Below are 13,122 nucleotides of genomic sequence, written 5' to 3' on the forward strand. Positions count from 1 at the left end.
ATTAAATAATTTTCCTGAGGAGTAAAGCGCGGCCGGAGCGTAAGGCTGACAATCTTACCATCTTTGAGCCGATTGTCTAGATAGTGTGGGACTCTCAACGTCTCACAACCCTATGGGCCTCAGGGCCTGGTACAGGGAGAGCTTTACTTTTTTTACTTTGTGAAATACAAATAATCGGACATTTCAGTTGTGTTCAAGTACCCCCTCCCCCAGACTTCTTTCGCGCACCCCTAAGAGCACGCGTACCATGATTTAAGAAACACTCTTCTACGCCACTGATGCACAAGAAAATGAACCAAGAAACAGAGGCCGGCGATGTGGAAGGGAGAACAATGATACGTGAAACTCAGAGACTGTAGTATGCAGAAACTCATAGGTACTGGAGCTTGTTATTCCGGACGGTAGAGAGCAGCAGTATCATGCGAACCGCGAAATAAAAATAATTGCCTGAAGCTAGCATCGTTACTACACATGCACCAATAGCCAGCCAGCGAAGCGTGGTTAGCCCCGCAACTATTGTTGGTATCAGCACATCACGCTGTAACCAAAACTGTCAGCTTCAGGTGCGTCCGTATTACAACATAAATATAGGCTCACTTCACTTCAAGCCCGTAATAAAGCCAAAGAAAATTCACGCTTAACCACAACGCATACAGCACTCCATGAACCAATATGATTGAAGGCAGAATTCAAATTCGTTTGTAAAGAAAGTGTAGATTAGTATCTCTTGAGACGTGTCATCATGTCGTCTGTTTGATCGTAACCGACGTTTCGGAAGATCGTGTTGACTTCATTCATAGGGTAGTGATAGTTTTTAGCATTCTGTTGGTTAATCACTATTTAGTTGACGCTTTATATATATATATATATACATGTAGTATACAACAATTATATATATATAACTGTTGTAACCAGTTGTATAAAAGTAAAATAAATTCGACCATAAAATAAAAAACCCGTCTTATTAGTCATGCAAACCCCAGACACGTGACAATATTAATAACACTTCATTGCGCGTATAATGTGAGAGTCTATAAATAATAAAAAAACAAGCTGAATCCTTGTTAACATATTTTAATTTAAAACTGACGTATTATACGAGTTTTCGTACATCCTTCTTTGAATGTTCCCTTTGGCACTATGTGTCGTCGTCGGCAGCGATTTATGTATTGTGACATCAAGCCTGACAGCTAGAATGGGGGAACTAGAGCAACAGCTATTGCCAGGTAACGGCTGTGGAAACACGCAACAGTACCAGAGATATCGCTAACCAACTTACGCAGGCAACAGTGGAGAAACATTTGGAAGCGGTGTTTTCCACCTATACTGTAGGCTTGAGAGTAGTAGGGGACGATGGAAAGAGAAACCAGTGCCTGGGGGTATAGCCGAGCCACCCTGCTCCTGAAGGATATTTATACGGGGACCTGGGCCTCCAGGTGGGGGAGTCTCGAATCTGAGACAGTAAAGTGTGGTCATCAGTCCCGCTGGACTCGGAACCGGAAATGACTGCCGACGAGGAACAGCAGCAATTGTTAACGACAGACCCAATCTCTCGTCAGAGAGAGCGCCCCATATCAACAAAGCCGCAACTGTTTGACAGTAACAAAAATCTGGTCTTGGGCCCCAGATGGATGCTTTATTCAACGACAGACTGTAGGACTGACCGTAGGTCGTAACGTAAATTTGGTTTTAATATTGAGAGCTGAAGTTAGAGCCTGGAATTTGGAAGTCAGCCCAGCCCGGGAGCTAGCAGCTGAAGAGTGCAAAAGGAAGAATTTGCAATAAGACGTTTTATGTGCGAAATGTACAATTGACGAAACTCCAAGCATATTCATAAGAGACAAACCCATCTTCTCGTAAGAGAGGATCCTCCTCGTTCATAAGGACTACTGTCGCAAGAGTTCAGTCGAAAACAATTTCTGGGCGTGAGCCTCAAGGAGCCTGGCGCCAAGACGAAGTGATTAGCGGTAAACCGCCAGTGGTAAAGTAAGTTTGACTTTCACTGAGACAAAATTGAGGGAGTCTCTGCAGATGCCAGTCAAAATTACTGGGAAGAAATGGCAAGAAAAGGATTACAGTGTATGAAGAAGAGATCATGTGACCTCTAGTTACAGTGAGACTGTTAAAAATCCCTTGCTAGGGAGCTCTGATTTGTAAAATACGAAAATCATTGAAAGGGCTATAATTAATTGTAGTTACGGTTTGTATGAGGCCAATAAATCCATTGACCAATCCAAACCCCTCAGTCACTCCTCGGACGGGGGTCAGCCCGTCGTAAGGCCGCTATCTACACGGACTCGCTTCCTCTTTAACTGTACCACGGCTCTGTGACGTCTGGACATGAAGGTGCTGGCCGAATGGATCGCAAGAAGAATTATCACTGCATAGTCTTCATTTTTAGCTACAGAGATGATCCGTGTACCACAGAAACTTCCTGATAAGAATCGGCTGGGTAAGCCTTCACAATGTGTAGGTGCATAGCCAGATTTACAAGTCGCTTTTCAGCACCGCCCCCTGCACAGCCAAATTAGATTTACTGCAGATGATGGTTTGGGGTAGGGGCACTAGATTATATGTGACTGACGAGGTGGAGACTCTCTACAGTGAGGGATTTTATGAACGCAGGACGAAGTCATTCAACCTCCATATAGGTTATATCACATAAAAATGTATTTACAAGAACTCAAACTTCCATGAATTAGAGTATGTTTCTTCATGAGAGTCGAGTGTTATGAATATTATTCTCATATCTTATTCTGCACGTCGGGTATTCAGGAGATCGAATTGAGGCTGGGGCCACACGAGCGCACAAAATGCGTCCGTTGTAACGAACATAATTTATGACGGACGCTGCTGAAAACGCCTCTGTTCCATTATAACATTAATGTAAATGGCTTAATTTGTAGTTAATTTACAGTTCGTTAGAACTAAAATTAATTACATTCGAATTTATGCACAATTTCTCTCATTTCATTCACGTGCACTCCTTTTTGACCTTCAAAACTATTTTTTAATTTTGTTACATTCTGTACAAAATTAAATTCTTTGTAAGTATTAATTAAAACCAATTATAACATTCTTTATGTTAATATTCACAATACATTAATTTTCAAATAATAAAATATAATTTTCATAAACTTACAAATTAGGATCATCGTAAATTTTGTTCGTTCGCCAAATAACATTAGGCTGATCAAATAAAGAAGTTGAGAAGGACGGACATATATTTCATGCATAAAAGAAATGAACGGAAAATTTGTTTATAATATTCTTTAGGGAAGTGGTCATTTGGTAGACCTAGGTGTAGATGGGAAGGTAAAAGGTAAAGCTATCCATGTGACAGGCAGTGAAGACCCATAGGGTTGTGAGACGTCGAGGCTCCAATATTTTCTAGACAATCGGCTCACAGATGGCGGTAAGGTTGTCAGGCTTACGCACCAGCTGACCTTCACCCCAAGCAAGGTTCCTGGTATTCAGTTCTGTTAGAGAACTGAGTCGACCCCAGGGCCATGGTGCGGCTGGAAGGATTAGGTAAATTGAAAAGATCCACCTCATCGGCACTCGAACCCGCGATCTTCCGGCTTGTAGCATAGTGCCTCATCCAACTATATCCGTCTTATAAAAACAATACGTAAAGACTCAGAATTACTGTTTTCTGCTTTGTCCAGCAACCGACATTCTGAAAGTCTAAAGAACACAAGATTTCGGAAACTGGATCTGTTTCCTTCTTCAGGTAAGGGGCAGACACACGCTCTGTTAGGTCTCTTACAAACAGCTAACCTGAATCATTTGACCATGGTCCAGTATTTTATATTGCGTAAGGATGGACAAAGTCCAAAATAACCAGTAATTATGAGAGTAATATACCATTAGAATCTGCAGTATGTAAATGGGCGCATTAGAGGGAAGAGAATAAGGACGAGGCCACCAGAAGGTTCTTATTAACTCGGTAATGAACTTTCAAGTTCCTTAAAAGCAAGATATTTGTTGACTAACTGCATGAGATGTATGTGGTCAAGAAAGGCTCCAGACAATGAAGTTGGGCAAACTCCTATCTGAGGTTACCATTCTAGGGGTTTGGAACTGTGTTAGGAAACCAGACATCCTGACTGATGGGTTACAAGGTTTCCTAAAGCACGTATTCCACCTCAGAATTAAGATTCTGTAAACACTTAATCCGAAAGAGTGTCGTTAAATATATTATGATACAGCTGCAAGTGCTTTCTGAACTCAGCAGAGGGCTGGCTGGCTACGAGCAATTTACGTAGGATTCAGGAGCCTATGAAGAGTTCTGCCGTCTAGAATATAATATCTTGCAGTCCGTTGAAAATTAATGGACGTTTCGGAGGAATACGTCGCCTACTTTCTCAGGTTCGAAAAGTAAGCCAAACAAGAAAGAAAGTCAGAAACAGGCATGAAGCAAACCACTCTTCAACACTAATGATGGATGACATGTCCTCCGAAACGTCAGTTGATTTTCAATGGACTACACTGCGTTATATCCCACAAAATATGACTTCATAAGTACGCCTATACAATGTGTCTGTCTTGAACCGCACTGAGACCTTGAGTTGTGCAGGACAGGACAACAAAGAAAGAGAAGAGGAATAAAACGAAGAGGAGGAATAGAAACACACTGAGAAAGAAGAGAAGAAGAATAGGAGAAGAAAGCAATAAGAAGATGAGGAGGATGAGTAAGAATAGATGTATGAGGAGTACGAGGATTAATATAAGGATAGAAGAAGAGAAACGAGAACAGGAGGAAAGATGGAACAGAAGAAGAAGAGAAACGACAAGAAAAGGAGGAAAGATGGAACGGAAGAAGAGATGAGAAGAAAGATGAGAATAAAATTGAAAATCGAAGAAAAAATTATGGAAAAATGAAAAGCAGAAGGAAACAGAGGACAAAAGACAATTAGAAGCGTGAAAAAGATGAACATGAAGAAGAGGGAGGGAAGGCTTCTTCCTACCTCCTCTGTCTAAGTTTCACTGCGCGTACACACTGAGTAATTGATACGACACGGATCACACACGGCACGCCACTTTCAAATTTTCCTATATTGTTGCTTGCAGGCTGCGAAAATGTGCTGACTTTTCTCATAGATTTAGCCTCCTGAATGGACAGGATATCCCCTTTGCCAGTGATGCAAATATCTGGGTGTAATCTTCGATAATAGGATTACGTGGAGATTTCACATATGAGGGGGAGTCAAATGCAAACGGGTCAGAAGCCAAAATATATTAAAGAACATTTCTTACCTCAAAAGTAATCTCCAGTACTGTTAATACATTTTCCCACTGGGAGATAAGACGGTCAATTCCATCCTTGAAAAAGCCTGTGGGCTGCCTACGGAACCAAATCTTTACCCAGCCACACACGTCTTCGTCCGATGCAAACCGATGTCCACGAGTGTCTCTCTTCAGATCTCCAAAAATGTGAAAATCACATGGGGAGAGATATGGACTCTGGGGGGGATGTTGAAGCACTTCCCAACCAAATCTCTGTAGCGTATTCCTCACAGAGTTGGCAGTGTGTGGCCACGCATTATCATGAAGAAGGATAATGCCGTTAGATAGCATTCCATGGCGTTTTGACTTTATGGCACGTCTCAGTTTCTGCAAAGTGTCTTCATAGCGCTGTGCACTGATTGTGGCCCCATGCTCGAGAAATTCGACAAGCAGAGGGCCCTTGCAGTCGAAGAAGAATGTCATCACTTTACCGGAACTTGTGTGTACGGCTTTAGACTTCTTCGGTGGGGGAGAATTCGCGTGTTTCCACTGTTGGCTCTGCCGTTTGCTCTCGGGTTCAAAATGGTGGCACAAAGTTTCGCCCCCAGTAGCAATACGGGATAGAAAAGCATACTCTTCCTCATGGTATCATTGCAAGTGACCCAGTGATGCAGCCATTCTCTGAGTCTTCTGTTCCTCCGTGAGTTGATGTGGAACCCACTGCGCGCAGATTCTGCGGTACAGCAGGTGTTCTGTCGCTGGGACATGTACGGAAACGTGATTTATTCCCATCAAAAGACTAATTTCGTCCACAGTGATCTGTCTGTTTGCCCGGATATGACCATCCAACGCAGCAATAACATCAGGTATGATGACACTATGAGCCTGTCCTGGGCGAGCATCATCTTGTAGTGACACACGTCCCTCTCGGAATCTCTTATGCCACGCCAGCACATGCGAACGTGAAATGTTGTGTTCGCCGTAAACAACAGACATGCGACGGTGAATTTCTCGTCNCGCCGTAAACAACAGACATGCGACGGTGAATTTGTCGTCCTCCAAGTCCTTCAGCAGTCAAAAAGCTCACTACACTTCGCTGTTCTTCTTTACCCGCCTCCATTACTGATGTTCGACGACCACAAGTAGCGCTAACCTTACTTCCAGCACAATAAACAAACGACTAGTGTGCAAGGGCACGTTCTCACTGTGCTTTCCCGAGTCCCAATCAGATGTTCGTACCGTAAGCAAATTCCAGTGTTACCAACTTGCGCGCCGTGTAAGTTATGCGTGTTGATCCGTTTTCATTTGACTGCCCCTTATACTTCCAGTCAAGTGGCTGAACTTTCAAGTTTTGTTTCATCTGTGTGCTGACACATTTATGTCCTAAGGACCTGTAGAGGGGAGGGGGTTCCTTCCTTCCTCTCAGTATTTCAGTATAGGATGTAATGCGTGAAAACCACTTCCAACAAGGAATTTAATATTTACATCAAATGAATTCAGGAGGCCATGACTGCAACGCATGGCTAACTTCGTAACATGCGAAGGGAAAATGTATGGCTTTTGGGAATGCAGCTTGAAATATCTTGAATATCTGAGGCAGAATATGGTCATCTACGCAACATTTACTAGGGCAAGGGAAATAAGACGCATGCGCAAATCAACAAAACAAAATACAGGTGAGTGTAAGGGATAGGAATAATAGCATCTCTCGTTCTTTGATGACAATCTCACCTTCATGTAAGACTTTCTGTACTTAGAAACGAGGCTCTGGGGAGCGAGTCATGGAGATATAATAATTATATTTGGTTTCGAGGAAATGTAACTACAAAGTACAACTTCCGACTTGCGAGCCATGCCACATTTACTCCGAAAAAAAACCTAACTTACATTCGCGAGCCACAATTATGACAGCTTTGGACCACTCACTTGATCCAGATGCAGTCCCATGCTCTTTAGCTTTTGTCCAAACAAATCCTCCGTCCCCACAAAGAACAAAACATGTAATAGGAAGGAAATACATATTTGTAGTATGAATTTTTAAATTGTATTGTGCTCGATTTGTAGAGCCGGGATAGCGTAGTCGGTATAGCTACCGGCTACGGGCTTGATGGAGGAGGGATAGGAGTTCGAGTCCCAGTAGAGTCAGGAATTCTCTCTTCCCCATGTCGTTCAGACCGGCTATGGGGTCAACCCAGCCTCCTATCCAACAGGTGTTGGGGGAAGCGGCAGGGGTATGAAGCTGACCACTCACATCCGACTAGTGCTGAGGTCAAGAAAATGTGGCTCTATACATCCACTCACCCTTACGTCTTCATAGTGAAGTACTTAATTAGTTAATCACAGGGACGAAATTATCTTTGTATGTTTGAATTATTTTTGTATTGAATTTTTGTTCTCATTTATTAATAAATGTCTCTGAAGGCATGCAATTAAAGCTGGCACTAACTTCGCCGACAAGCGGCGGTCGCTCGATCGGTAGTGTTCGCATGAGGACTACAGGCGACGGAGTCTTTTTTTAGGAATGCATGCAATTAATGTTCTACTTAGCTTTCAACCATTTTATCAGTCAGTTTTAGCCATTTGAGGGCAAGGAATGGGATTCCAGAGATGTAACTTCATGGAATATTGTTTAATTAAATTAGACACAGGGAAAATTTTGACTTTTATACTTCATCTACTGTGGGACAGAGATCACGCGGTAGCGTAGTTGGTTGGTGCACTATACTACAAGCCGGAAGGTGGCGGTTTCGACTCCCAATGAGGTCACTGGATTATTTTTCTAATTACGTAATCCTTCCAGCCACAGTATGGCCCTGGGATCTACTCAGCCTCTAACACAAATGAGTACCAGGAATCTTCCTGTGGGGTAAGGGCGGCTGGCTCCTAAGGCTGACAACCTCACCGCCATCTATGATCCGATTATATAGAAAATGTCTTGACGTCTCACAACCTTACGATCCTTGACGCGATTTTACAGGGACAGGTTTACCTGCCGATGGGAAATTCAAACTTTCCTTGCATACACAAATACCACGTACCCTTATTGTTAGAGCAGTAACATCCGGCTTATTGGGGGACAGTGAACAGAACTACAAACCTGAGTCAAAATATCTTCTGCAATGTCCGAGGATCGAACACAGTCTGTTTCGTTGTGAAACAGACTGTACTCGGGTCTGAGTTATTGCCAACGTCGGCCTGCATCTGCTTGCAGTCCCTCCGGCCGCCATTAGAATGCAGCCCTTGTTCTGCAGGCCCGAAAATGTACTGTTCTCAATCAAATATGTATTGCTCGGAGGTCGCCTAACCGAACCGGAGTGCAAACAGTTTGAAGGAACTCTGCTTCCCTTTTCTGCAGGTACAATGTTGCCAAACAGCCCGACAGTGTAGGCCTGTACACGTGTGTCACCAGGCGTTTTCGTAATATGCTTTCTTCCTGCGTTATTTAAAGAAACTCTGGCAACGTCACGGGCTATATCAAGTGTAGGGCGGGTGGGAGTTACGCTGGAGGAGGTGACTGAAGACTAATCTAGGACATCAACCGAAGAAGTGAGGAATGTTAAGGAAAATTCTAATTCAGAATAATTAACTTCCGAAATAGAGTTATCCCAAGAACAAAGTGACAACATTGCGATTTTTGTATATATATCACAGACCTTGATATTCAAACACTGGAGATACAAATGCATTGTTCTAAATCTAACCACATTACAGACACGCAGTGCATTGATTCGTACATGTATATGTGTGTATTGTAATATGAACTCCTAAAGCCGGAATATTAAAGTAGGAATAGACATTCATTGCTAAGCAACGACTCGGTAAGGACATTCCAGTGGCAACGAATACACAAACGACAATTTAAAAACTTCCGTTGCTATGCAAAGGTGCTGTAAATACACCTTACGAATAGAGAGGTTGTTTCCTATGTGGTCTGTGCAAAGTTGTTATAAGAAAGAGTTCAGTAAAGTGAGTCGAGTTTCCAGACGCCAACATGCCGGGACATGAGCTTGTGAGTAGACGGATTGAACAGAGTCGGGTTTTCGCAACTGGCAGCTGCAGAACAGCGCAAGAAAGGAATTAGTCTATGAAAAGAAGACTTCATGTGTGATTTGAAATGACAGTGAGATTGTTATAAATCCGTTGCCAGGATACGACTAGTGAAGACTGAAAATCCTAGTGCGTCTGTAAGGGTGAACTGTAAAATGTGAGCAGCGATAGCGCTGTATTGCTGGTAGTCCCAAGTTATGAATATATAAGGTGTCAATAAATGTAATCATCCAATCCAAAAACCNTGCGACTGTACTTTATATACCAATTATATATATATATATATATATATATATATATAATTACTCACTGTCTTCATGAAACAAATAGCGTACCGTACTGAGTATTGTTTTGAGTACAGGTCGATGACATGTATGATGAACCATACTAAAGAAGACATGTGACTCCAACTGTGGTGACCAATAAAGAGTGCTGTCTTCTTGGCTGTGAGACCGTTTAGTCTGGTTGAAGTTCGGTGACAGTCTACTTTCACCAGTCTTTACTTGGTAACAGTTCTCCACAATGGCTATTCCCTTGCAGTGTTTACATTACACGTTTCCTGGTAACGAATCTTAGCAATGGAAATTCTTCCACTGGTGAACACTCCACAATTCAACCCTCAACTGCACTCTAGCGCCAAACGTCTGCAAGATAACTCCTCGGCAGGGACCGCGCAGAAAACACAGCCTCTATTTTTGACGATGTGTGTTTACCTCGCCGTTGCATAGCACTGGCAGTTACCCGATTGCTGTTCGCGTATTTGTTGCCGCGGGAATGTGTTTACCCAGTCTTCGTCTATTCTGCCTTCGTTATTCAGGCTTTCGGGCGTCATAGGAAAATATCGTTGAAATCGGGCGCTCACTTGGAGTGACTGAGTGAACACAATAACATTACACAGAATGGACGTAACATACTTGAGACTTCACTTGGACCAAAAATTAACACGGCAAAAACATACTGAAACCAAACGTCAAAAAATGAACATGAAACTCCGTGAAATGTTATGGCTCATGAACCGTAAATCAAAATTATCCTTAAAGAACAAGCTGATACTGTACAAATGCATAATTAAACCTATATGGACATATGGAGTTCAACTGTGGGGCTGTGCAAAGCCATCAAATACACAAATCATCCAAAGGCTACAGTCCAGAGTTCTACGAACAATCACCAATGCACCCTGGTACGTCTCCAATCGGACGCTCCACAACGACCTGCAAGTCCCATATGTAACAGACGAGATACGAAGATTAGCTCTACTCTACAAACAACGACTACAAGGACATGACAACAGATTAATTGAAGAAATAAGAAACCCTCCCAACGTTGTACGGATACTGAAGAGACAGTGGTCATCCGACCTTCCGAACAGACAAAATTAGGTTAAGCAATAAATTCTAGCATCAATTGTGTTTAAGAGCATTGACGCTGGTTGATTCTCTACTCACGTTCCTACTTTTAACCAATTTACTTATTGCTCCTTACTGTAGTGAGTAGATTGTAAATTCGCAGAGAACTGAAAAAAAAATGGATGTAACGTTCGAAACCAGAAACGGCAGGAAAGTTCGGACTTGTAAGAAAAGGGTTTCCGATAAGATAATCCTGAACAATTTCTTGCATTTCAATAGTGTTTGTACTCACCTATGACGGTAAGGTTGTAGCGGAAACTGCGTGTCGGAGTGTTCCGGAAGTCGACTCTGCAGCGGTACACACCCTCGTCGTGTAGCCGGATGTCCTCTACAACAAGCTGCGCAGGCTCGGACAGTGTGCGGAAGAAAGCCCTCGAGCCGAATACCTCGGGTGCAGACCAGTGTCGTGCTTGGCTCAGCGGTTTGCCTCGGACGTCGAAACTGCAGACAGATCGAAAGACGTACTTCATTTGCAGCGTCTACAAAATACATGTAAATACAGGCATACCTCGCCTTATTGCGCTTCGCAGATATTGTGCTTTTCTTTTAGAAATTGAAGGTTTGTGGCAACTCGGCGTCGAGCAAGTCCATCGGCGACATTTTTCCAACAGCATGTGCTCACTTCGTGTCTCTGTGTCACATTTTGGTAACTCTCCCAATATTTCAAATTTTTTCATTATTATTATAACAGTTATGGTGATCAGTGATCTTTGATGTTATTACTGTAATTGTTTCGGGGCGCCACGAAGAGCGCCCATATAGGACGGCGAACTTAAGCCGATAAAAGTTGTGTTTTCTGACTGCTCCACAAACAGGCCATTCCCGTCTCTCTCTCTCTCTCTTCGGGTCACCATATTCCCTGAGGCTCAACAATAATTGAATTAGGACAATTAATAACCCTACAATAGCCTCTTAAGTGTTCAAGTGAAAGGAAGATGGGTAGTGTTTTTAGCAATAAAGTAGTATTAATTAAGGTATCTACATTTAGCGTAGTTGGTTGAGGGGCTATGCTACAAGCAGGAAGGCCGCGGGTTCAAGTCCCGATGAGGTCACTGGATTTTTTCAATTTACCTAATCCTTCCGTCGGCACTATGGCCCTAGGGTCGACTCAGCCTCTAACAGAGCTAAGTACCAGGAATTAATTAAATAATTTTCCTGGGGAGTAAAGCGCGGCCGGCGCGTAAGGCTGACAACCTTACCGCCATCTTTGAGCCGATTGTCTAGATAATGTCGAACCCTTAAGGTTTCACAACCCTATGGGCCTTCATGGCATGTTACAGGGATAGCTTTACTTTTTTTTACATTGTTTCTTTAGACGTAATGCTACTGCACACTTACCATGCTACAGAATAGTGTAAACATAACTTTTATATGCACTGGGAAACCAAAAACATCGTGTCATTCGCTTGACTGTGGTGATCTGGAACCGAGCCTGCAATATCTCTGAGGCATGCCTGTACATGAGAGGCCGAATGTAGGACGTGCTAAACGCCTAGCTCACATCATGCCGAGGGGTCGTGTGCCGCGAAAATGCGAGTATTTTGTTCCCAGCCTTCATGCAAAACGGAAGCAAATATGCTACCGTCTGTGGGCAACGTTTGCGTTTTGCTTTTATGCCGTCTATGTGCAATGTCGGCTAATATTCTTTCGTCTTCTTTCACGTCACTGCATGTTTCGGCATTACCGGCCATCGTCACGTGTACAGGAATCTGCTGCCCTCTGTAATGTGGTTTCCTTGGATTCTAGGTTTTGTGGGTTAACCAGCTGTTTTCTTTGTGTGTTTCTGAACTCTATGTGTTTGCCTTATCTGTAATATGTGATGTGTTATGTTAGAGCTTTATTTTAAGTTACGTTTGTATATTCAGTTACTGTGTGTACGATGTTTCTTATGGGTTTGTTTGTTTGTCTGTTGTCTGTGGCTGCCTTCAACGTTCCTGTTCTGGTGGGAGTTTATTGTATGTCGGTCAGCCATAGTGTTTTTCTGACGTCGGTTGTGTTGCTACCTAGGGTGCAGGATGTGATATTTGCTGCTATCTGTTATTTGTTTCTCTAAATGCTTTGAAAGCCGGTCACAGTAGCCGAGCGGTCTAAGGCATGTACTGTCTTCGCTCGCTTGGAAACCGGGATCGTGGGTTCGAATCCCATTCAAGGCATGGATGTTTAGTTTCTGTATGTGCGTTTTTCTGTGTTCGTGTACAGGTAGAGGCCTTGCGACGAGCTGATCACCCGCCCAAGGAGTCCTACCGAATGTGTAAGATCTAGAAAAACCGAAGTGAACGGAGAAGTTCATGGAGGTAGGCCTAGGCCCACTGGGGGTATAGTGCAAAGAAAAAAAAATGCTTTGAATATGTGTTGCGTGTGTCGGTGTTTGTGTCATTCATCCGCAAGTTATTTTTGCTGATCATGTACGGGTATATGTGGTATGTTTCCAGTGTGG

The 13,122-nt window shown here is 43.0% G+C and overlaps 1 protein-coding gene across 2 annotated transcripts in view; it reads right to left on the reverse strand.

Annotated features, from left to right (window-relative positions):
- Positions 1-13,122, reverse strand: part of LOC111866745 (nephrin) — a 521,921-nt gene that overhangs the window by 227,212 nt on the left and 281,587 nt on the right. For both annotated transcript variants that reach the window (XM_023855971.2, XM_023855970.2), the window contains exon 3: positions 10,918-11,126. In XM_023855971.2, the coding sequence (XP_023711739.1) occupies positions 10,918-11,126 (209 nt within the window). The remainder of the gene's footprint in view (positions 1-10,917; positions 11,127-13,122) is intronic.

Source organism: Cryptotermes secundus, unplaced genomic scaffold (genome assembly GCF_002891405.2).
Source record: "Cryptotermes secundus unplaced genomic scaffold, Csec_1.0 scaffold213, whole genome shotgun sequence".
Lineage (NCBI taxonomy): Eukaryota > Metazoa > Arthropoda > Insecta > Blattodea > Kalotermitidae > Cryptotermes > Cryptotermes secundus.